Here is a 24,548-nt window from a genome sequence, read left to right on the forward strand (position 1 = left end):
GTTCAAAAAAGATGTACAATAATATGAGATTTCCACTCATTTTTTCTGCTGTTTGTACTTTCCAAGTTTTGTATCCTGTTAGTGTGAAACTTTTAGGGATTCTACAACCCCTTCAAAGAAGCAGACTTGCCAAATTCCAGAAATATAAGGTTTCTCATATTGTGGGCAATTTTTAAACATGATGATGATGATGATGATCATCATCATCATCATCATCATTAACAACAACAACAAACTTTAATTGTTGACTGCCCCATACAAAATTGTTTAAAAGCACACAATTAGTAGTACAAGCTAGACATAGATTTCAGTGGGAGAGCTAGGGAGATTCTCCAGAGTTTTCCACCCTGGCACATTTTGTCTGTTGCAGTTGCCTTCAAAGTTGGCTGGCTGCCTGCCTCTTGAGCCTGCTCTGCTGCTTTTGGCTTATGCCCTGGCATACAGACTAGTGCCTACTGCTACTTAGGACTGCTCTGATAGTGACACTAATATGTAGTTCTGACACCTAAGACTGCCTTTGCCTAGAAAGGCAAAGTGGGTAATTTTCTATCTGAAATTTGGCAGGACTTAATAGTTAGGAAGTGTCTTAGAATGCCTTGAATTTTAAGATGGAAAAGAATCAGGTCAATAGCTGCTGTATTTCCCACTGAAATCAATGCCCAGCTTGCAGCTGTACACCATTTTATTTACATATCACCCAAGAAGCCTTTATCCTAGATGCCTGAAATCTGGTTAGTCTCATCCTTTAGAGGTGTTGTAGAACACCTTTAAAAATCATGTCAATGGAAATGAAAACACAAAATTTTCAAGTAGCAGAAGAATGTCTTTGTCTCCCATTGAAAACAATGGAAATCTTATACTACTGTACACCTTAATTGCCTCTAAAATGGAGGTCCCTTATCCAATCTTTCTGAAATTTAATAAGTGTGATGCCTTGAGGGAGCAGCAGGACCCAGAAAATATTCATACCATTTGGCTAGAAAACAATGACTATATAAACAGCAGAAGCCTGGATAGGTTTACCACGAAAATTAATCAAATCAAGTAAAATAAAGAACTGACATGATGAGGACAATTGCTCAAAATTGTCCCAATGAAATTAAAAGAACAAGCTAGGCATTAGGCAATGCCTAAAGGGGTGTGCACGAATAAGGACTTGCTGTTCAGTTCGAATTAGAATTGAATTAGAACCAAACCACATGCTTCTGAACCAATTCAGTTGTACAGACCGACCGGTCTGGTCCATTTGACTGAACCAGTTCGGTGGTTCAGGCAGCTAATACTTGTAAATGGGAATCCAGTGAGGATTCCCCTTTATAAGTACAGGGGTTGGGAGACCCTGGCAATGGTAAGGGGTGGCCAGGAGAGGGCGGCAAGAGATGCTGGTGCAGCTTACCTGCCTGGCACAACTGCCACCACCACCGCTCACCCTCTCTGGCTCACCTGCCACTTGTCCTCCCTTCCTTGTTTAGGAAGCCGTCCACACAGCAGTAGACCAGTTCTGGCCAGTTCGAGGAGAGGAGAGCTGGTCTTATGGTAGCAAGCATGACTTGTTCCCTTAGCTAAGCAGGGTCCGCCCTGGTTGCATATAGAGACTAAAAACGTGCGAGTACTATAAGACATTCCCCTCAGGGGAGGGAGCCACTCTGGGAAGAGAAGAAGGTTCCAAGTTCCCTCCCTGGCTTCTCCAAGATAGGGCTGAGAGAGGTTCCTGCCTGCAACCTTGGAAAAGCCACTGCCAGTCTGTGAAGACAATACTGAGCTAGATAGACCAATGGTCTGACTCAGTATATGGCAGCTTCCTATGTTCCTATGGCCTCTGTGGATGTGTAAAAGCTATGTGCACATGCTCAAGGGCTTGAACTGCTCCACCACCATATAGGTGGCTTCCTAAACAAGGAAGGGAGGGTGGGTGGTGCACAAGCCAGAGAGGGCAAGAGGCACACAAGCCAGGGAGGGCAAGCAGTAGAGAGTGGCAGTGCCAGCATCTGTGCCAGCCATATAAGGAGCTTTCTACCTTTTTTGCCGCCTCCTGGCCACCCGTTTATTGACAAACTGGTTTGCCCAAACTGGGCCTGGTTCGGTTTGATTGCAGACCAAACTGCCACCAGTCCTGTCTCTGATTGGGCCTCCGAACCAGCCCGGTTTGAGGTGAATCAGTAGTTCACATTCCTAATGTCTAATTTTTCCTTTTAATGTCAATGGGACTACTTTCAGTAATCTTCCTCAACATGTCAGCCAATGGCAATAAAAACAAATGAAAAACAAAAGGAAAAAACCAAATGGTTTTCTTTTTCATTCATTTTGCTTTCCATTCATTCATTTCCAATGCAAAAATAAATAAATAATGAAAATGAACACAGCACATTCATTTTCATTCCCTTTTACTTTGAAAACAGACACACATGCTTGCTGCCTTATACTGATTCAGCCAATTGGTTCACCTAGCTCCATATTGCCTATGCTGATTAGCAGCAGCTCTTCAGGGTTTCAGACAGGCAATCTCGCTGGAGATGCCAAGGACTGAACCAGAGATATTCTGCATGCAAAGCATGTGTGCCACTGCTGAGCTACAGCCGAAGGGCCAGCTCTACAGTTTCCACATTCAAATAGCAATACAGTTGCTTCTTGAAGACATAGCCCAGTATAGCTTGCTCCATATGCCGTTCTGCTTGTTTGAAGCAAGACCCCATATATTTCATTGTACCCCGTTGCATTTTATATTGGCAATATGGCTGCCTGCCTGTTGACTCCTAGGTAGTTTGGGGCTTGGGCTGATTTTAACAGCTAAGGAGGTCATTCACCAAATCAAAAACTGTGTTCTACCTGGGTTTGGGAGCTGTGTGTGCTCCCAATTTTCTGTTGTGTGGAAGCAAGGTAGGAGGAAAAGCTCCCCAGGTTTTCCTCCTACCTGGCGTGCACACAATCACTTCTATCCAGGTTCTCCTCCTATCTTGCTTCCACACAACTGAAAATTGGGAGCACACACAGCTTCCAAACCCAGGTAGAACACAGTTTTTGGGGTGACCAGAACCTAAGGGGTATACTCGTGAGTCAAATGGGCCGTAACCCAAAATTTGGCTTTTAAAAAGCCAAATCTGGCAACAGAGTTTTTGACTCTGTGAATGACTTCAAGATCTACCTACCTCCTGGGTAGAAACTGCAACACCATCACAGCTGGGACTGAATCTTGGTCATCAGAAGTAGAGATGTGTGCTGGTGTATTGGTGGAAGAGTATGTTGTGTGGCAGGCCAGCCCTTCAAAAGAGGCAGGAGAGGAGAGGAATAAGGTGCAGAGTAGAGGAGTGATCAGAAGGCAGCAGCAACTGGAGAGGCCTCACTGCAGGGACCACTGTGGGGCCAGCCATCCACTTCTGTGCACAGAAAAAAGAAGTCGAAAAGCTCTGTGCTAATGTGTTGGGCTATTACTGAAGAGATCTATGTTCAGACACATGCTCATACATGAAACTCACAAGTTGTCGCTGGGCCAGTCACTAGCTGTCATACTGCACAACTTTCCATGTTTGTTTTAATGGAGCATGCATGCACTTGTGCAAGGGCACTCTTGTGCAAATAGCAATAACTGTGCAAACACAGTTGCACAATGCATGGCCATTCTTCCCAATGTCTGTCAGTTATGCAACTGTGTTTGCACCATTATTGCGATCTGCACGGTCTTCTGTGCAACTGCATGCATGTTCTGTTAAAATGCAAATGGAACATTGTACAGTATGTCAGCTACTCTGTCAGCCTATCAGCAATAGCACAGGGTTGTTGTTAAGATAAAAGCGGAGACCTCATGCACTGACCTGTTCCTCAGAAGAAGAACGGGATAATCATCTCTTAAATAAATATGGGCTGGCTGCTACTGATTATTTCATCTGCTCTTCCAGATAGGAACTGCTGCTCTAGAATGGATGAGGATGAGTTTGTGAAGTATACTGTGAAGAAATAAATACAGTTGGAACTCATTCTGGGTTAGTACTTTAGAAGCTGACTGTAGGCTTTTCTCACTTAAATTGCTTGGGGAAAGTTGTTGTCTAAAACACTTGAAGGAACCTGCATGGCACACTACAGCATTTATAGTGTTTTTGAGCATGCAGATACATCATCTCAGTAATTTTTAAAACAGCCCTCTAAGACAGGTCAGGATTGTTATCCCCGTATTATGATGGCTGCTGGGCTGAGGCTAAGGGAGAGCAGATTGCCGAAGGCCACGAGTGAATTTGTGAGAGAGGCAAGATTTAAGCCAAGGGCTTCCTGATCCATAACTCAGTCTCCTAGCCATTGTGCTTCACCAGCTTCCATGGAGTGGCATACAAATAACACAGCAGACCAACAGACTTGCTCTTCGTTGCTTACAGGAAAGACCTTAGCTCAGTGGCATAGGATGTGCTTTGCATGCAAAAAGTCCTCAATTCAGTCCTTAGCATCTCCAGTTAAAAAGATCTCAGGGAAGCAGACTTGGAAAGATCAGGGCCTGACACCTTGGACAGCTGCTGACAGAGCAGAAAAATACTAGAGGAGAGGAGGACCCAATAGTCTTCCTCAATGTAATGCAAGTAAGTTTTTATAATTTGCTTTAAAGACAAAAGACATTTTTGTAATTTGCTTTAAAGACAAAGCGTGCTCTTTCAGAAGACCTTTTAAAATGAAATTTTTGAAGGGAGTTGTAGGGAACCCCACCCCCAGACTGGTATGGAAATGTATAATAAACATCTACCTACCCGAGAAGTGTGAAGGTGATTAATTATAAAATTCAACTCATCAAATTAAAGTCACATGGATCTAATTTAGTCCACCAAATTGAACTTTGCGGGATTTACTGAGCAAAAACATCTATGTTCAACATCTAATGATGAAAACCAGAAACATCTTATTTGTAAAAGGAAGGAAAACTTATAAGGTGGGCACAGTCCTGCTACATCCCATGAGTTGTTTGTAAGGGCAGGGCTTACTTTTAGGGTTTGGCCCTGATTTTAAAAGTCAGGGCTCATTCTTGGAAGCCAGAAGATGTCTGAGCAGGTCCTGATGCCCTGCTCTCACCACTAATTACACCCTGGATTTGTGGGGCAATGCTTCCAGGTCAGGGACTGTTGAACCCAAGCACCTCTCTAGAGTTTTGCAATGTATAAAGGGACTCTGCCAGAATGGGAGGCCCATTCTGATTACAACCCACATCTGGATTCAGTTAAAAGGGGCATTTCGCATGACATGGATGTTCCCTGTCCCCTGCTAACTGTGCAAAGAGGCACCTTTTAAAAGTGGTGATTCTCTTTATTTAGCAAGGGGAGAACAACTGGCCCTATCCAACCCCAGCACAGCATCCCTCCAGTGGCTGTTGCTGGTGTCTTTCTTATGTTTCTTTTTTAGACTGTGAGCCCTCTGGGGACAGGGAGCCATTTAATTAATTAATTAATTTCTGTATGTAAACCACTTTGGGAACTTTGGTTGAAAAGTGGTGTGTGTGTGTGTGTATGTATATATATATATATATCCATCGTGTTCATATGGATGGGACTGAAGCTCATACATATGGTACTGAAGCTCATTTGCATGGGACTGAAGGGGTAGAGGATTGACTTTGCCTGCAGAAGGGGTTTAGTGTCCCTTCAGCATCTTCATCTCCTGGACTTGCAGGGCTAGGAAAGGCTCCTGCCTGAAACCTTGGAGAGCCACAGCCAGTCAGAATAGGTAGCATTGAGCTAGATGGGCCAATGGTCCAACTCGCTTTACAAAGCAGCTCACTGTGTTGCTACTGTTCAGTGTTTGTGGAAAGAATGCTGTCCTTCAATTAAAGTAATTTTTGTATTACTTTATAACAACCATCCGAGTTTTGGATGAATTAATTAAATCTGCATAAATTTCCATATGAGGAAACAATAGTTCTAAAGAGAGGGGGAAGGGTTTTTTAGATTAACATGTTTATCATCCTAGAACAGACATTTGTCCCTTCCCTCTCATCCAGAGAAAATAATGGCCTTCTTTTAAGTGGATGCCTGACATCTGTGCTGTTTAGAAAAATGAGTGTGTGCATATGCATGTACGCAAAAGGTGTTTCTGATGAATCAATCAGCTGCCAGGCACATATAAAAATCTGCGAATCGATTAATCGGGAGTGCCTTTGGGGGGGCAGTATTTCAATTGATTCATCACTGATTAATTGAGAAGAGTCTTTTCCTAGCAAACTGTACATCGTCCAGCCAATATAGGAACATAGGAAGCTGCCATATACTGAGTCAGACCATTGGACCATAAAGCTCACTATTGTCTACACAGACTGGCAGCTGCTTCTCCAAGGTTGCAGGCAGGAATTTGTCTCAGCCCTATATTGAAGATGCCAGGGAGGGAACTTGGAACCTTCTGCTCTTCCCAGAGCAGCTGCTCCATCCCCTGAGGGGAATATCTTACAGTGCTCACACTTCTAGTCCCCCATTCCTATGCAACCAGGGCAGTCCCTGCTTAGCTAAGGGAACAAGTCATGGTTGCTACCACAAGACCAGCTCTCCTCTATTATGGGGTTTACTTTACAGTTGCGAACAGAAAAGAAACAGAAAAGAAAAACCCAAACACGTTTTTAGTGATATGTGTGAAGACCAAGATTACATCCAGCAACGCTCGCTTTCTCAGGCGGCCTTTAGTCTGTCAGGCACTTAGCCTTAGCCCCTGATTTGAGGGAAGTGGCAGCCGGCTGGAATGAAGCCAGCACACACTGCACGTGCTCAGAGGCCGTGTCCTCCTGATTATGACTTCAGAGGTGTCTGTTTGCCCATTGGAAAAGGCTCCCGAGGGGCGCAGCCTTGGTGAGGCGAGGCTCTCGCCAACCCCCGACAGTAACTTTGCTGTCTGGAAGGATTTGGAGGAAGAAGCGCGGCCCGCGTGTGAAGAAAGCGTCGCCTTCCGCCTCTCCCTGCTCGCAGCGTGCTGTTTGGCCGGGAGAGTGAGAGCCGCGCTGGGCAGGGCTAAGTGGGCGGGAGCCGGGGAGTCGCTCCCGTCTGCGAGGCTTCCGAGGGAAGGCTGTTTGCTGCTGCTGCTGCTGCTGCTCCCTCCTCCTTCGCACCCTCCCTCGGCTCGCTTCGCTTGCACTCCCTCGCCCGGGTGGGTGCAGCCGCGCTAGGCAGCGCGCGCTTTGCCCGCCTCCTGCCAGTGTGGGAATGTGGCGGTCGCCAAGCGGAGCTCCGCACGCCGGGCTTTGAGGCGCACATGCTCCGACCGCGCCGCCCCGAAGAAGGGCCCCTTCTCCCACCTCGCCCGCGGCTGCGAAGCGAGAACCGCGGCGCCATGGAGGAGGCAGTAGCGCAGCGCCGCCTTGCCAGCCATCCCAAGGCGAGCTGAAGTGCCCCGCAGGTAAGGATCACCCCGGAAAGTTGCCTGCCCGCCGCCAGGCGGAAAGAGTGGCGGCAGTTGTTGTCTTGCGGAATGCACCGAGACGCGGGAAGGGAGCTGGGTCGCTTCCATCTCTTGATTCTTAATAGGCTCTCAGACATAATTTTCAAAAGATTTCCCCGATCTGGGGAACTGGCGATCGCATAATCTCCCCCCCCCCTTTTTTTAATGTGCGTGTCTATATGCGTGTGTATATAGAATCCATTTATACACGCACCAATATAGGTCCAGTCGCCGCTTCCCCGCCAGCCTTATCGGTTTCTCCAGATAGTTTGTGCTTTGGGACTGAGATGCCAGGCTGGGTATATAATCTGGGTTTCTCCCTCGGGAGCAGCCCCAACTGGGGAAAGGTGCTCATTTCCCCCTACGGATGCCCCCGAACAAGGGGTGGGGTGGGGATGGGGGTTTGAGGCGGGGGAGTGGGGATACAAAACAATAGGGGTTTGGAAACAGACCACCGAACTAAAATTCAGACACCCCCCACCCGGGTGAGGACTAGATGCAGTTCTAACGCCCCAGTTCTAAACAGATACTTGCTCCGAGGTAAAATGTTGGCTGAAATGGCACTGACTTCTAAGCGTGTCTAGTGCACTGGGCTTGATTTGGTTCCCAGGATGAATTAAACTCGGCTTAAGAACTCCAGAACTGGCTTAAATTAAGACCAGCTATGGAAAGAGGAGAGGTGGGGAGTGCGCGCCGATTCTGCCTGTGTCTTGTATGTTTTCACTGGCCATAGAAAGAAATAAGGCGAAGATGCTGCTGGGAATCAGGGTCTTGGAGGACGTGGAGCGCAGATGGGCGGCCAGGCTGGGGAAGTGGGGTATTTGGGGATGTGTTCATAGGCAGGTCAGACATGGTCACAATTGGGGACATTTGTGCAGGAGATACTCAGGAATGCATGGCTCTGAAATGTGTTGCTTTATTCACTGTGCCTGGTGGCCCCTTTGCATCCTACCCTTACTTCGATTGCCCCCTATCCCATTTTATCCTCCCCTCCCACTTATCTTGTCTCCTTAGCTGGCCTCTTTCAGCACCTCTCAAATGCAATCCAGTGACATGGCGGCTAAAACAATTTCCCCAGAAACAAGTTTTCTCAGAAAATCTTGAAGTGGCATATTTTCTGGAGAGTTATCTGGATTCCCCCCACCCCCTGAAATTGTTTCTAGCCCCCCCCCCCCCGATTTTTTAATGTCCTCATCTGGAATCTAATTTGGTTTGTTGTTGTTGCTGCTGCTGCCGTGCAGTTAGTAAATAATAGCCCAAAGTAGATGAACCAAAATACTTGATTAGGAAAAATCAATAAAGCGATTAAAGTACCTGTTGTGTTAAAAGTGTAGTTTGGCAGAGTGTTCTCATGGGAGGCGCGCTCAGGATCAGGACTGTGGCAAGCAAGGAGAGGATATGAGCCATTTTCTGCTGCACAGTGGTCCCAATGAAAATTGCACTCCCAAAGCTGATGTTCGCCTCGGGAGGGAAGCTTCCATTGGTGCCAACTGCGGCTAATGGCCGCAGTTTTGGGGCCACGATTTTCATTCGGACTGTGGCACAGCAGGAAAGGGTTAAATACCCTCTTTCCATGACCTACAGTCCCAGTCCTCATGATTCTCTTGTGCAGCTGTTATTTAACTTAAAAATAACAAACACAGGGCCAAACAATGCATTTCATATAACATATTGTTTGGCCTTCAATGTGATTCCAATTTTAAATCCAATCAAATTCAAACTTTTTTTTTTTTTACTGGAATCCATGCAAATATGTGAAGACTCAATGGCATCCACTTCCCTTACATCCCCCCCCCGCCTTTAAATTGCTTTCTAGGTATAATCACCTACAAAAGGTTAATTACAATGTAGAAGCTGCCCAAGTTGACTGGCATTGTATCCATTCATTATATTAATGATTAATTGCATGAAGCCAGCATTTATTTTTTTTTAGAAATGGAAGCATTTCCCAGTAAAAACCGAACAGCACAATGTTTCTATTCCACATCACTTATGTAGCCCTGATCTGTGTACATTAGTGGAAGTTTTCATACTAGTTTCAAAACCTCAGTGCTATTCATACCGTCTTTGCTTCTTCAACTTCTTTTTAATATATATCTGTAAATATACCCAGAACATCTTCTCTTTCCTGCCTCTTCTCCATTCCATCACTTCTCTTTCAACCCCCATTTGGCCCGGCTGTCACTTCCTTGTTTTGGTTCTTTGCTGATGGCAAACTATATCAGGAAGGAGGTACAGTATCCCCAGTGCAGGAACAGTTGACTGGAGCAGTGAGTAAGCTCAGCTTCTCAAAGACATTTCAGGCCACTGTAGCATTTGGTGGTAGAATCTGCAGGTGAATCCTCTTGTTTTCCATCTGCCTACCTGGTGTGTAATGTCCAGCTGAGGATCGCAGCTGTTCTGACAAAAAGAATCATGATACATTGCTTCCTGTGGATTAACAGAGAATGGTTAATAAAAAGAGGTAATGGCTTGTGCTAAATTTGGATGCATGGAAGGAGCAGGAATAACAGAGAGAGCTGAGCAAACTCGTGTACTGAAAACATGTACAAGGGACTATTTGCACACCATTGAAATGTGAGCAGTGAGCCATCATATTGACAGACATATGGGGAGAGGGAATCCATAAAAACTGCTGTCACACCAACAAAGTAAATTCATCGGCACTTATCACGGTTGTGTGGTTATGCCATAAAAGAAAAGGTTAAGTGGAGGCTGAATTGGTTCCTGGCTTTGGTGGTGTTTTTAAAAAATATTATTGTAACTTAGATGATTTCTTATTTCCCCAGAGACACTTGCTGATACCAGACCTCTAGACCCATCTATGTGACTTTGTTGGAGACACCATGACTGAAGTTTTCTTGTCAGCTTTCCTGAATGTGACTGAAACCCACACACTGGCTAGCAGCGGATGGACCTCAGGCAATGCCACCAACAGATGTTCCCTGACCAAAACTGGTTTCCAGTTCTATTACTTGCCTGCTGTCTACATTGTAGTCTTCATAACTGGATTTCTGGGCAATAGTGTGGCAATCTGGATGTTTATCTTCCACATGAGGCCTTGGAGTGGCATCTCCGTTTACATGTTCAATCTGGCACTTGCGGATTTCTTGTACGTCCTGACTCTTCCTGCACTGATCTTCTATTATTTCAATCAGACGGACTGGATCTTGGGAGGCTTCATGTGCAAACTCCAGAGGTTCATCTTCCACGTCAACCTGTATGGCAGCATCTTGTTCCTCACGTGCATCAGTGTACACAGGTACACAGGTGTGGTTTATCCTTTAAAATCACTGGGGAGGCTGAAAAAAAAGAATGCCGTTTACATTAGCAGCTTGGTCTGGATTGTTGTGGTAGCTGGGATTTCTCCAATCTTTTTCTACTCTGGGACTGGGGAAAGGAAAAACAGAACCACTACTTGCTATGACACAACACAAGATGATTTCCTGAGAAGCTACTTCATCTACAGCATGTGCACCACTGTCTTCTTGTTCTGCATCCCATTCATACTGATCCTTGGTTGCTATGGATTAATTGTGAAAGCACTGATTTACAAAGATTTAGATAATTCTCCACTTAGGAGAAAATCGATTTACCTGGTTATTATAGTGTTGGCAGTTTTTGCTGTGTCTTATCTTCCTTTTCATGTGATGAAAAACTTGAATCTCCGAGCCAGGCTGGATTTTCAGACTCGAGAAATGTGTGCCTTCAACAACCGGGTTTATGCCACTTATCAAGTAACTCGAGGGCTAGCGAGCCTCAACAGCTGTGTGGATCCTATTCTGTATTTTTTGGCAGGAGACACATTTCGAAGAAGACTCTCACGAGCAACCAGAAAAGCCTCGAGACGAAGTGAGCTCAATGTGCAATCCAAAAGTGAGGATATGACCCTCAGTATTCTATCCGAGTGTAAACAGAATGGAGACACAAGCTTGTGAATGACAAAGATTTGCAAGTGGTAACATTTCCCTCCCACCCCCCTTTGGTTTTAACCCTTGTAAGACTTTCTAATGTCATGTATTTTCAAGAAAACTTAACAAGCGGACAGCTTATGTTTGTTTGTTTATTTTAAAGACACGCTCTATGAGCCTAGGAAGAACTTGAGCAAAGTAAGTGTACATTTTTAAAATGTTAAAGGAAAACAATAGGGGATGGTTCAGTTTTAATCCTTAGCAGTCTGAAAGATTAATTATCTGACAGACTGGCAGTACATACAATAAAACAAAGCAAACCCCCTTGAGAAAAAGGGGGCAATAACTTTAATTTCCCCTCTGTTAAAAGCATCTCCTTGTTATAAGACATCATGAATGCCGATAGAAGGGAAGGGTCCTATAGGGTTTTGCTCCATTCTCCAGTTTTCAAACCTCTTGTTTGGTTTGGCTTGGTTTGGCCTGGCCTTGGCCCTGGGAAGGTGAGGGCTGTGTAATTTCCATCAGGGATATTACCGGACCCCTCCCTCAATTCTCAGGTTTTATTTAACACATCAACAGCAACAAAAGACTGCAGCCCTTCTACCTACAGAAGTACTAGGAGAAAATTGTTGATGGTATTCTGCCTCCCCCTTTAGCAAGGGGTCATAGCTCAGTGGTAGAGGATGTGTTTTCCATGCAGGAGGTCCCAGTGGTCTGGCTCAGTATAAGGAAGCTGCATATGTAGCCAGCTGCTTTTTAAAAAAAAAGCCTGTTCTATACTGTTGGTTGTCTGATCTCAGTCTGTACATTTTTTTGTTTTGTTTCATAATGATGTGACTTCAAAAGCATATCAGGCAGTTTGAATTTGTTGCTTTGGATTGATAAGTGGTAGCCCCCACCCTTCTCACCACAAGCTCCCTGGCCACAGAGCTGTCTGGCAGTCTCTCAAAACACACTTGAAAGCACAATGGAGGCTGCCTTATACTAAATCCGACCATTGATTCACCCAGCTCAGTATTGTCTACTCTGGCTAGTAGCAGAATGCCAAGGTTTCAGGCAGGTCTTTCCCAGCCCTTCCTGAAGATGCCAGGAATTGAACCTGGGACCTTCTGCATGTAAAGCAAGTGCTCCAGCACTGAGCGATGGTCCTGTCCCTATCAAGTACAGAGATGTGGGGTGGGGGGACATTTTCTGCAACCCCCCCTCCACCCCCCAATAATTTATTTTTCTGTAGAAATTTTTCCTTGGCTACTTGAAAATCTTTTGAGATACAGCGAGGGGAAATTAATATGGTGGGGGTAAGTTAACGTGCCAAATCAGATGACAATCTATTTGGGGCATCAGAAAAAATATATATATATAAAAATTTTAGAAGAAAAAAAGCAAGGCAGCTTTTATGCAAATGATGGGCAAATTTGCATGGAAAATTTTCCCAATCCAAATTTCAGTTCCAATCCACATCCAATCCAAAAATTCCTCCCCAAAACCCATTGATACGATTAAGCATATTGATGATACAGAAGGCCATGAGAGTAATGTTCTGTTAACAGCTTGTTTTTAGTGGTGGTGAGGTGATTCTAGCAGATTGCACTATGAGAGCTGATCATAATTTTTAATTCTCAACTCAGGTCTTATGTACAGAGCCATCTGACCATGTGGTGTTCATGGGAAAGGCCTGACCATAGTAGCTCCCAAGCTGTGATGGTCTAGTAGTGTGCATCTATTGCCATAAGCAGGATTCCATTTGTAGCATGTGTTGAGCAACGGTCCTTCCCAACATGCATTGAAACTTAAATCCTGTGGATGCTGGTGGATGCAGCTATCCGCTTGCCACAGGCTTGGGCTGCCTCATACAGGCTTTTGATGTGCTTTTCCCATGGCTACCATTTGCTTGACTCTCCCTTGAATAGGCCATATATACCTGTTTTTTCACTGGAGGCTAATACTAAAAATGTGAAGTTACAAAATAAAAATCATAAGTCTGATCAGAGAGAGAGGGAGAGAGAGATTTTAAGAAGTGGCACTATATGTTATGCCCCAAACCCCTGAGACTTTCTACAATTATGACTGAAAATTATAAAAAATCTCAGATCATAATACAGCTAGCTGAAAGCCCCATGCTTATGCAAGAGCTGCAGTTCCTAGACAACTGTTCAGAAACCCCTGTAGCTCCTTTGTCTAGTTTGAGACTTGGTGTGCATTCTCCAATGGATAAAATAATTGAACATATCTCATTGTCAATACCTGTATTCATGTTGACATAAAGATGTGCATTTGGTTTATTTTTAGCCGTAATTTTGTTTTTCTCCCTTTTTTTGTCATAAAGCACTTTGTGGAACAATAGCTGGTTTTCTGGCAAATCGTTACTGCTCCAAGTTAAGGTCTAGTGTTTTTATGTTTTCCCCCTCCCACCCAGAATAGAAAAATAAACTGCCATTGATTTTCACTGTGCAAAGAGTATGCCCCATTTTAATGTAGTAAAGATCAGATTAAGGAAGGTCTGGTTGGGAAATACGGTCCCCTACCTTCTCCCTTTGAATCACTGGGGAGTGGAATTGTGGGTTTTTTTACCCGACCCTCTGAAGATACCAATCCCTCTTTTACACCCACATGTGGATAAAATGTTTTCTTAGGCTGCAGAATCAAATTTACTTAGGCTCAAATCTTGTTCCAGTTCATAGCTGCGAAAAGAACTGATGCAATCTTGGGCTACGTTAACAGAGGCATCGAGTTCAGATCATAAGAAGTGATCACTCCACTGATCAGACCTCACTTGCAATACTGTGATCAGACACTTGCTGATCAGACCTCACTTGCAATACTGTGTCCAGTTTTGGGCATCACAATTACGAAAGACATTGATAAACTAGAACAGAGTCAGAAGAGGGCGGCAAAGATGGTGAGGGATATGGAAATCAAATCTTACGAGGAACGGTGGAGATGGGCATCTTGCCTGGAGAAGACAATACTCAGGTGAGATAGGAAAGCCATCTTCAAATATCTGAAAGGCTGTCACATAGAAGGAAGAGTGGACTTGGTCTCTGTTGCTCCTGAGGGCAGAAATGGAACCGGTGGGTTGGAATGACAAGGAAGCAGATTTAAGATAATAATTAGGAGGAATTTCCTGACTGTAAGAGATGTTTGACAGTGAAGTTTGACAATTTCTGCCACTGGTGCTCTGGAGAGGAGAGCTGGTCTTGTGGTAGCAAGCATGGCTTGTCCCCTTAGCTAAGCAGGGTCTGCCCTGTTTGCATATGAAAGGGAGACTAGAAGTGTGAGCACTGTAAGATATTCCACTCAGGGGATAGAGATGCTCTGGAAAGAGCAGAAGGTTCCAAGTTCCCTCCCTGGCTTCTCCAAGAGAGGGCTGAGAGAGATTCCTGCCTGCAACCTTGGAGAAGCCGCTGCCAGTCTGTGAAGACAATACTGAGCTAGATAGACCAATGGTCTGACTCAGTATATGGCAGCTTCCTATGTTCTTTTGCAGTGGTATGCTCTTCTTCACTGGAGCTTTTCAAGCAGTGGCTGGACAGCTCTCTGTCAGGGATGATGTAGTTGAACTAGAAGATCTCCGGAGTCCCTTCCAGCTAAAATTCTAGGATTCTGTGGGGTTGATTTCTCAGATCTGGGCGAGGCGGAATCAGCTGCATAATTTGGGCTTGTGTACATTGGATTTTATGTGTGTACATGCTATCCAAACATGCATTCATGTGTGGGTGTCTGGAGGTATCAAGGTAGAACAAGTATGCCTAGTGGATGGGTCAGGAGGCTGTGATTTTACCCCTCACTGTGCTTAAGGAGAAGTTAGGGAACAGTATAACCCAAACTGGGTCAAAAAGAATGAATGAGCAAGCATACACTGGCAGGAAAAAAGACAAATAGCTGGAGTGAAAAGAGTCCTATTCTTCCCTTAAGATACAAAATCTATCTGAAAGAGGTTCTGCTCTCGAAAAACAATACTTTGAATCATTTATACATCCTTTGTGTACAAAATGAAGAGGATCTGTAATCTTATAAATGGCTTTAGCAAATCCGCACAAAAGCCTGTGCTTTACAGGAGGGATAAAAATAAACTATTTACATCTTGCTTATTAATTTCCAAAGGCTGAATACAAGCGGAAGGGAAATTGTTCTGAATATCTCTTGGCAAAACAGCAAATCAGCTTAAATTCATGAATGAAAAATCGACTGAACCTGCAAAATCTATTTACTTAACTTATTTTTGCAAGGAGGCGGTAATGAACATTACTGTGCTGCCTTTTGTATTCTGCTTCTTGATTCTGCATCTCTGAATTTGGCCCTATTGAGCTAAGGTACAAGACATGCTTTATTTAAAAGGCTTGTATTTTAACATAACATCTGATAACCAATTGTAAATTACAGTTGTACAAGGCTGCTTCTTGGTGTTGATATAAATGCGGATGACACTATTGCTTAACAAATAATTTCAAGAGAATTTCAAAAGCCAAGAAAGTATAGAGCCTTGATAAATAATCTAGAGTGATACCGTTCTTCTAATTAACCCCTTGCAACAAGACGTTTATATTAAGGCTCTGTGATAATGCCAGGGGAATGTGAAGAAGCCTTCCATGTAAATGAGAACCATGTAACATTAGACACTTCTCTTAAGCCAAATTTAACTGAGACATGCATTGCCGAGCACAGCAATTGAATTGAGGGCAGAAGGGGGAATGAATTCTTCACTCTTTCCTCTGAAACGGCTCCCTTCTGCTTGTTTTTTAACATGCTGCTAACATCCACACAATTCCCTATCCTGTTTTTTCTTGCCCCATGCAATTACTATTGTTGTGTAAACATTTCCAAATACTGCTAACTCGTGAAATCTGCTCCTCCCAGCAAAAACTATGTATTTGTGCGTCACGGTTGTTCTAAATTCCAGTGGCTCTTTATTTATAAATTATACATTAGGACCATGATCCATCAATTGTGATTCTCACATGGAAGCAAGTTTTCACATGTAGATCCACTTCCAAATCAGGTCCTCCATAAGCCATAGGAAGTTCACTTTGTAGGACCCCCAAGTCCAACAGCAAGCCATTTTGAAAACACTGATCACTTGTTTTGGCGTAAGGGGGCAGGATCTAGCCCTGCACCCCCATCCTGCCTTTAAATCAAAAGTGTCAAAAACTGACTGCACCATCTGTGCAGGGGCTACATACAGGGAGAGCCACATGCCCAGCAGCATATACTGTACTGAGGATGTGTTACTGACTCTAAATTCAACACCGATGACAGCATTAAGGGCACAGTTGTATCATGATAGCAATGCTCTCTTTGCTGATCTGTTGTATGGAAAACCTGGGGAATATATATATATATATATATATATATATATATATATATATATATATATATATATATATAATATAAAACCTTTCTCCGAAATTGAGACAGGTTTCTCAAGGAATATGATATTCTCAGGAGCATATCAGTAACTGACAAATGCCTTTGGCCCCTGAGGGACAGGAACCCACTGGCTGGGCAACAGCCTTCTCTTCAGGCTCCCCATCCAATGTCTCCCAAGATGAAGGTGGAGGGAAAGCACCCATCTTCACATTTTGTCCCAGGGCCCACTCCAACCTTGCTATGCCTCTGGGTGTACATCACCCGTCTAGAAATATCTGCAAGTGCAGGAAGGTTTCCAACCCCATTCTTAAGAGCACCTCCCCTCTGAGCCACATTCAAAGCAGTTTCCAAATTCCCATCAGGTTTTAGAAATGGCTTCTTGTACAATGTAAGCCAAAGAAGAAGGCGAAAGCCCCGTTGTGCAACACAAAGTACAATACGAACAACCTTGCTGAATCCGTAGGTCCCTCTCAGAGATGCTGTAGAGGGTCAAAATAAAGACTTCATTTACCCTCAGTATTATCATGGCTGAAAAATATTTCAGATTTCCAGGTCTTGACTTTAGTGCTTTGGTTTTTATTAGAGGTGTTGGCAACCAGGTCCACATGATTATTTTTGGATTATTTCTATAATTGATCCTGATCTAGACCATGCTTTATAGTTCTTATCTCCTTTTTCCTTCTGACTGTCCTTTGACACAGGCTGGGTTGAGAGACAGTGGTTTCCTCAAGGCTGACAAGTGACAATTTAGGGCTGAGTGGGAATGCGAAGCAGCTCTCTTATCCCATTCTTAAAATTGTTCTTCTGGGTACAAAATGGTGGAGTGTTTTCCTGATGCAAGGATTTCATTGCAACTCCCATGTCTCCTATCTTATATCCTATCTAATATCTCCTGTCTAATATTACCAGCTTTAAAAGTTACGTCTGATATAACATGATGGTCAGTTGTGGTTAGACAGCATTTGGATGAAGACATTTTCATAAGCTCTTCAGGACCATTTAGCCCAATCACTTTAATGGCAGGATTGACTAGATGGAAACCTCCCTTGATAGATGCTCACCTTGTTTCTTTCGATAACTATTAGGAAGTGAGATTCCAAGTACTGATATCCAGCCTTCACTGTTGTCAGGAATGCTTTATGATGCTGAGTGTGGAAGTGGAACTGCCACCTTAAGCAGAGTTGAAAAGAAGTTCCACTGAAGTGAAACAGACTTGTGTTTAGAATTTGAATTTCAATCTCCCCATTTGTTGATCCCAAATCTTGGCTCTTTTTAGTTGCATCAAGCCTATATCAACTTTAAAATGGACTTTCCTTCCTCTTTGCAGTTCCTGCGTGCCCCAGAGCTGTCCAGATCCAGAGATAATGACTTGCCCAACTCCACTTCCTTGTGCACTTTACTGAGATGATGTTAGGCCCATGTCCTGCATGACACTAGTCCATAAGAATAACAGAAGTTGCCAAAACCACCAAATCCCTGCAAGATCACTTTGTGCCTTTGATATGCCAGCACTTTGCATTTTGTTCCATCATATTGAAGAGGACTTGGCCAAATAGAGACAGATCTGGATATCACAGGACCTACAGTAATGTATGTTTTGATACATTATACAATGAATGTCCTTGATAGTTTAGATGCAAGGGGGAATGTGGTAAGCGTGTGTACAGTACACAGGTATGTAATGTTAAATGTAACTAAAATGTATATTAATACATTATAAAGCATTACAAGACTTAGTGCTTCTCTTCAAAACACAACAAAACAAACCCAACCCATCCCTTCTTTTACTCACAGAAGCAGCGGCAGCAAGGTCATGAGAGAAAAGACCTTCTCTTAGATCCTCTAAAATGGGTTCCCAGCCCGTGGTCCTTCAGATGTTGCTGAACAACAACTCGCATCATCCACAGCCACTCTATCCCAGCCACATTGGAAGACCACAGGTTGGGAACCCCTGCTCTAAAAGCATCCTTCTGAGACTAGCCTTGCAGGGATACAAGCACTTTCATTTTCCTGATCTTTAAGGACACATACACACTGCAGGTAAGCAGTGCAATCCTATGCATGTTTCCTTGGAAGTAAATCTCACTGTGTTCAGTGGAGCTTCCTCCCAGATAAGTTTGCATGTGATTACAGCCTTAAACATATTTAAAAGCCATACCCTTTCTCCAAGGAATCCTGGGAACTACAGTTCTTTGAAGAAGGCCTATAGACAACTGAGAGTGCCTCACCAAACTGCAGTTCCCAAGATCCTTTGGAGGAAATGGTTAAAACTAATACTGGCATAAAACTGATTAAAGTTTGTAGTGTCGAGACATCCTTCATTGAAAAACTTTATATGATCCCTTTTGAGAATTCCTTTTTCTTTCTTTATTCTCATCATTTTCAAAATATAAAGGTAACCATCAGAAGAATGATAAACATTGTCAAGAACAAAGTGAATAATGGTGATGTGCATAGAAATAAGTTCTACTAAGCCATCTGAAGCATTCGTTACGCAGTCAGGAAGTATGAAGGGCAATAATAAAATTTAGGAAGTCAGGTACTATATACATGAACTGGTGATTATTTGAGAAAGTTCAGTAGTTTGATATGCCTTTATGCATTTAAAATGTAATTAATTGGCGTGCAAAGCCAGAATGAAAGTATGTAGGGAACTTCAAAGTTTGCATATTTCCTGGATTTGCATCGTTTCCAACTGGTTGAGGAAATGAACATTCAGATTTGTTCTATGAATTTGAGAAGCACCACTAGTTGCTTCTTTACAGAACAAAACATCAAAAGATAGCTGATTTCACGGATTTGTGATAACTTTGAATACAGTGCATGAACACAGTTATACCCCTCCCCTGCAAAAGCCCAATTCTACCCTTGGATACTCCATATAAGGCCAAACTAGATGATACACCTATTGTGTGATTAGGGCCTCTGTGCTTGGTTTTTCCAAATATCATCATGTGGGACCTTAATCTGGATCAAGATGGCTGTGTAAAAAAGTAGCCATTAGTCTTTTGCTCCCCTTGGTCCCAATACAGTTTGGGCCCCCTGTGTATACCGTTTGACCTTGGGGAGAGATCCCACTGACACCAATGGAAACTTTCCCCCCATGTGAAACAGCAGCTACAGCGGGGAAAGACCTACTTAAGGACCATAGGGGCAAAGAGTTAAAGTCCCCTTCTCCCCATACTAGGGAGAGCAAGCGTGGTGTAGTGATTAGAGTGCCGGACTAGGACCGGGGTGACCTGAGTTCAAATCCCCATTCAGCCATGATACTTGCTGGGTGACTCTGGGCCGGTCACTTCTCCCTCAGCCTAATCTACTTCACTGGGTTGTTGTGAGGAGAAACTTAAATATGTAGTACTCCTTGGAGGGAGAGCAGGATATAAAATGTAAATAAATAAATAAAATACTGTGGTCGTAATCTGGATTGGGGCCCTACATGGCTGCTATTTAAATTTGAAAATCCAAACACACAAGTCGCAGTAGTGCAGTATCCTCAAGTTTGTGTCTAACACCCAGTGAATTTGAGGAAAGCCTCACTTGAGCATCAGGATGGATTTAGGAGAACTGTGTACAGTGGTTCTGTCTGAAAAGAATTGGTCCCAAACTGAGGTGAAATAAATTTGAAATCTGTTTTTCCCCTTTTTTTCACACAAAGAATTGAGTTTTTGAGTAATTTGAGGTGTTGCTGAAGGAGGAAAATTCATTTTGGTGACAAAATTCAGAAATCTGGTTTCGAAATCTCAAATGTTAGCTGAGGAAAAGTATGTGTGTGTGTATATATATATATATATTTTAAAAAGTTAAAACTTCAGATTTTGATATTTCAAATTTTGAAATTCCATCTTATGTTGAATTCTGTGGAAAAGGTTACATTAGGTCAGATCATATCATGCCTTCCAGAAGCACAAACAAACCAAAGCATTATGGGGTAATCCCACTTAATGCTTTTCTTATAGAGAAATACATGTTTTGGTGGGAGGTGAGGGGATGGAGAGATGGAGAATAGTATGCTGGAAGGTGAGGGGAGTCTTGATTGCATGACCATCACAAAACCATTGGTCTTTACACAAATAGTATGCTGGGAATCTGCAGTCTTCTCTAAAAGCAACTGCCTTTTAAAACTGTATTTTCTTACCTGTCGGCAACGTTTCCTCGGCACTGTGCACAAGTGCTGGATCCATTAGATAAAATGACCCCACAGTATTTCTCCATCTTTGGGGAAAATCTACCACCCCATCCTGTAGCTTTGAGATTGCACAAACCTGGAGTTTTCCACTAGCAAAACGGAGATCTGTCATTTTGCTAGGCTGTGTGGACTAGTCAAGGGACAGAGAACTTCCATTGAAGCAAATCACTGGTTAAGCAGGAAACTTATTTAAATAGTGCTGGTGCCATCATACCCTTTAACAGTTGTTAAAGCTGTTTGTGGAAATTTGTTCTGTGTGGGGGAGACATTGTTGGAAGAAGCCCACCCCCTTACGCATGCACCTACCCTAAGTAAAATTGGTGCTTTTTGCACCTACCCTAAGTAAAATTGGTGCTTTTTGTTTACTCATTTGTGAGTCTGCAGGGTCCCTTAGGAAAGATGTTACAGCTCAGTCATACCAACCTTGGTTTCCTAGTCTGTTGCGCTAATAATATACAGAAGATGTAGAATGTTTCTCTGCCCTGATTGTGTTGTGACACACAGAATTTGGATGTATGTGTAGGAGACTGGCTTCTTTGGGCAGCCATTGAGGACCCTGGGACCGTAGGAGAGTCCACCACCAGCCTCTGATCACTTGTGCCCATAGCCTTCCTAGGGCAACAGCGACAAAAGAACTCCGTGGCTGAGAGAGTTGCTCCTTCATTGTCTTCTCCATTGGCATCCAGTGAGGATGGGGAAAGGAGGGGAGAAAGGAAGGAAGCACCAAGAAGGAGCTTTGCTTCTTCCCATCACTTGTAATGCACCAAAAGTAAGCCCCCTCCATGAATTGGGGGGGGGGCTCTCAGGTGAGAGGGGGCCTATAGAGGACACTTTGCTGAGGACCCCCTCAAACTTGGAGCAGGCCCTGTGTGAGAGACCCAATTACAAACCCTTGTTTGATCAGTGGGTGGCCCCTGGCATGCTGTTCTCTCGCTCATACAATTCCACCTCACAGGCTTATTGGGAGGGTAAAAGAGAGAATAATTGTAAAACACTCCATACATCAAAAGAACAAAGTAACTGCATCATTTCCAACAAAAAGCAACTGAATCCAGATACATTCTGTTCTCATATATTCTATTCCCCGTTAGTGCCTTGAGTAGATTTTTGTAGGAGAGCGATACCCTACCCATGGGCTAAATTCTGCCTTCCAGTTACTTGGTACCCAGTCATTTCCTTCCATACCAATAAGCAATGTATCTGAAGACCTCATACAAATACCTTGTCCTCAGAGAAATGGAAGAGAGCTGTAGCAATATGAATCCCTAGCATTGGTAGAGAAGTTTGCACATCCATGTATTTGTGAGCCAGACAGTATTATCTTATCTACTGTCCAGATAGGAAGTGGAAGCAAAGAAGTTAAATTGCCCAGGGACATTCAGTTAGGCAGCAAAAAAGCGGGTATACATAGCTGTGCATTTCTCTATAGCATGCAGCCTCATATGCAAAAGCATTTGGTGGGAGATTCACATGCATAAATGAAGAGCACAATTTAACTCTCCTGACAAGACACAAACAGGCCCTGAATTGCATTGCTCTTAATCTTTCTTGTATTGCATTTTAATTTCCTGATGCTAATCCTGAAATGATGGGATTTTCCGTACAAGTGGTTTCCTTTGCATCCATACACCTAAGTAGCGGGTGGCAGGAATGCTGCTTGGATGTTCTGAATCACCAATGACACTTTTGTTTCTCAATTTGTATCTGTTAAGAAATATAATGTCTGGGGTGTAATTTTTATCGGCATCATTTCAAACTAATATGAAGGAAAAAAAGTGTGATGTATGTACTAAATGTTTTGCAAATTCGGACTTTATAATGTGTTTCAAGTGCATATGTGGAAATGTTTTATTTTTCTATCATTCTATAATGTTGAGTAACTCAGATTTATTTGTGGTTAACAGTGCCATTTGATTTGATTTGCCTAAAGAGACAGTGTTACTTGATATTTAAGCTTCTCAGGTTCTGTTGTGGATTGAAACTAGTAGTAGATTAGGGGGGGAAAGAACAACTAACTGTGCATAACTCTCATGAATAAAAAGGTTATCTTTTCTCCTTTTTTTGGTATAAAACACTGTGTTGGTTGCATGCGAATTTTGTATAAGGCATGGCAATAGCATCTTGTAACTTTTTAATGACAGTAGAACTGCACTGCTTCCACAAGAGTTTCTAGCATTGTACTGAGCTACTTAAAGAGTAAACAAGATCTAATAAAGTGATGGAACTCTGATTTGCTGGCTGCTATATTATTACAGCAAATTCAAATCCACCAGTTGCCTTAAAACAGAAATCTACCTTTTGTGAATTCCATTGGAAGATAAGGATGCAAAAATAGAAGACACTGGAGAGCTTTGAACAGTATTGATTTGGTACTACTGTGTTTGAGACAAGAGAATCAGTCACAAGGCAAAGCCATCAATTATGTCATTTAGCTTGGGTATCTCAGTGGCTGTTGCTGGTCTGACCTATTTCTTTCTTTAAAAAAAAAAAAAAAAAGCTGGCTTACATTCTGTGCAGCAAACTGCTGGTCCATAGAGGAAGTGCACTCACTGCTGTAGGCACTGGCACCGAAGGCAGGAAGGCTCCGTGTCTGCTAAGGAGTGCGTCATCACAGATGGTACTCTTAATTGGGAATGATGGGTGTGTTGTTTGAAGTGTGATGGTACACTCCTTAGTAAGCAGGAACCTCCCCGCCTTTGGTAGCAGCACCAGCAGGGTTTAAAGTGCTGAGGAAGCAGTGAGCGTGCCTCTCCCTAGGATCAACACCTGCTGCATAAAATGTAAGCCACTATCTATAGAAGTCAACAATCTACACTGAAGATGCTGGTGGAACTTAGATAATAATGTAGTGTAGAGGTATTACAAACAACTCACTTTCGTGGTGGCATTTGATAGTGGCTGCCATTCACCCAGAGACTGGGGAAAGAATGCACATTTTTGTCTCTTTTCCATATGATTCCTACCATGAAGAAACTGTGGATGGGAGAAATATTATCTGTTAATGGGTCCCCTGTGCATTTCAGTTTACACATTAAACTACTTTTCACCAGTACTCAGTTTACAGTTCTACATTTATTTTATTTTGTAACTTGCATGTTTCAGCTACTTTCCCTCTTTCTTTCTTTCTTTCTAACATATGCATGAACAATACAGTGACATAATCCCGAGTTGACAGAAGGCAGTCTGTGGCACAATATATCTCAGATTAAAATCTCAAATCTCTGTTGATTCTGTTTGTGTGTGCATGCATGAACTCCAACTCTGATTTCACTGCAGGAGATTATATTCTGCCGTTCTGGTAAATGGAAGATTATATCACTGACCAACATGTCTGGTGAGTCTGAAGTGTTATTGCTGGTGTGATGCCAAGGCTGGCAACTTAAAATTTCTTCCCAGCAAGCACTGACACAGCAGCTTCAGTGGTTGCTACTGATGTGGTGTCGCAATGCCAGCTCTTGTGCCATCCGTTGGGATGCAATATCTACACGGTGGCTCATAAGATCCTGTTGCAAATCAGCTCTTGACGTTTTGAGAACAAGCACAACCACCCACCCACCATCTGATCACAGCCTTGTTCTATATTCAGTGATTCACACATCACTGAATAGGCTTAACATTTGGTACACGCACACACAGACACGCACAGAGCTGCCCATGCAATGTGGTTGGAGAAAACACGTACACCAGCTACATTT

The 24,548-nt window shown here is 43.2% G+C and overlaps 1 protein-coding gene across 6 annotated transcripts in view; it reads left to right on the forward strand.

Moving 5' to 3' along the window:
• The first annotated feature begins 6,872 nt into the window (after positions 1–6,872).
• Positions 6,873–24,548, forward strand: part of P2RY1 (purinergic receptor P2Y1) — a 69,393-nt gene continuing 51,717 nt past the window's right edge. Inside the window, exons 1-3 of one of the 6 annotated variants that reach the window (XM_053305323.1) lie at positions 6,873–7,347; positions 10,179–11,265; positions 17,995–23,083. In XM_053305323.1, coding sequence (XP_053161298.1) covers positions 10,236–11,265; positions 17,995–18,032 — 1,068 coding nt within the window. In that variant the 5' untranslated portion in view covers positions 6,873–7,347; positions 10,179–10,235 and the 3' untranslated portion in view covers positions 18,033–23,083. Of the gene's footprint in view, positions 7,348–9,694; positions 9,854–10,178; positions 14,274–17,994; positions 23,084–24,548 lie in introns of those variants that run through there. The other 5 variants (XM_053305324.1, XR_008318708.1, XR_008318709.1 and 2 more) reach the window with 5 other exon arrangements.

This window comes from Hemicordylus capensis, chromosome 3, assembly GCF_027244095.1.
Source record: "Hemicordylus capensis ecotype Gifberg chromosome 3, rHemCap1.1.pri, whole genome shotgun sequence".
Lineage (NCBI taxonomy): Eukaryota > Metazoa > Chordata > Lepidosauria > Squamata > Cordylidae > Hemicordylus > Hemicordylus capensis.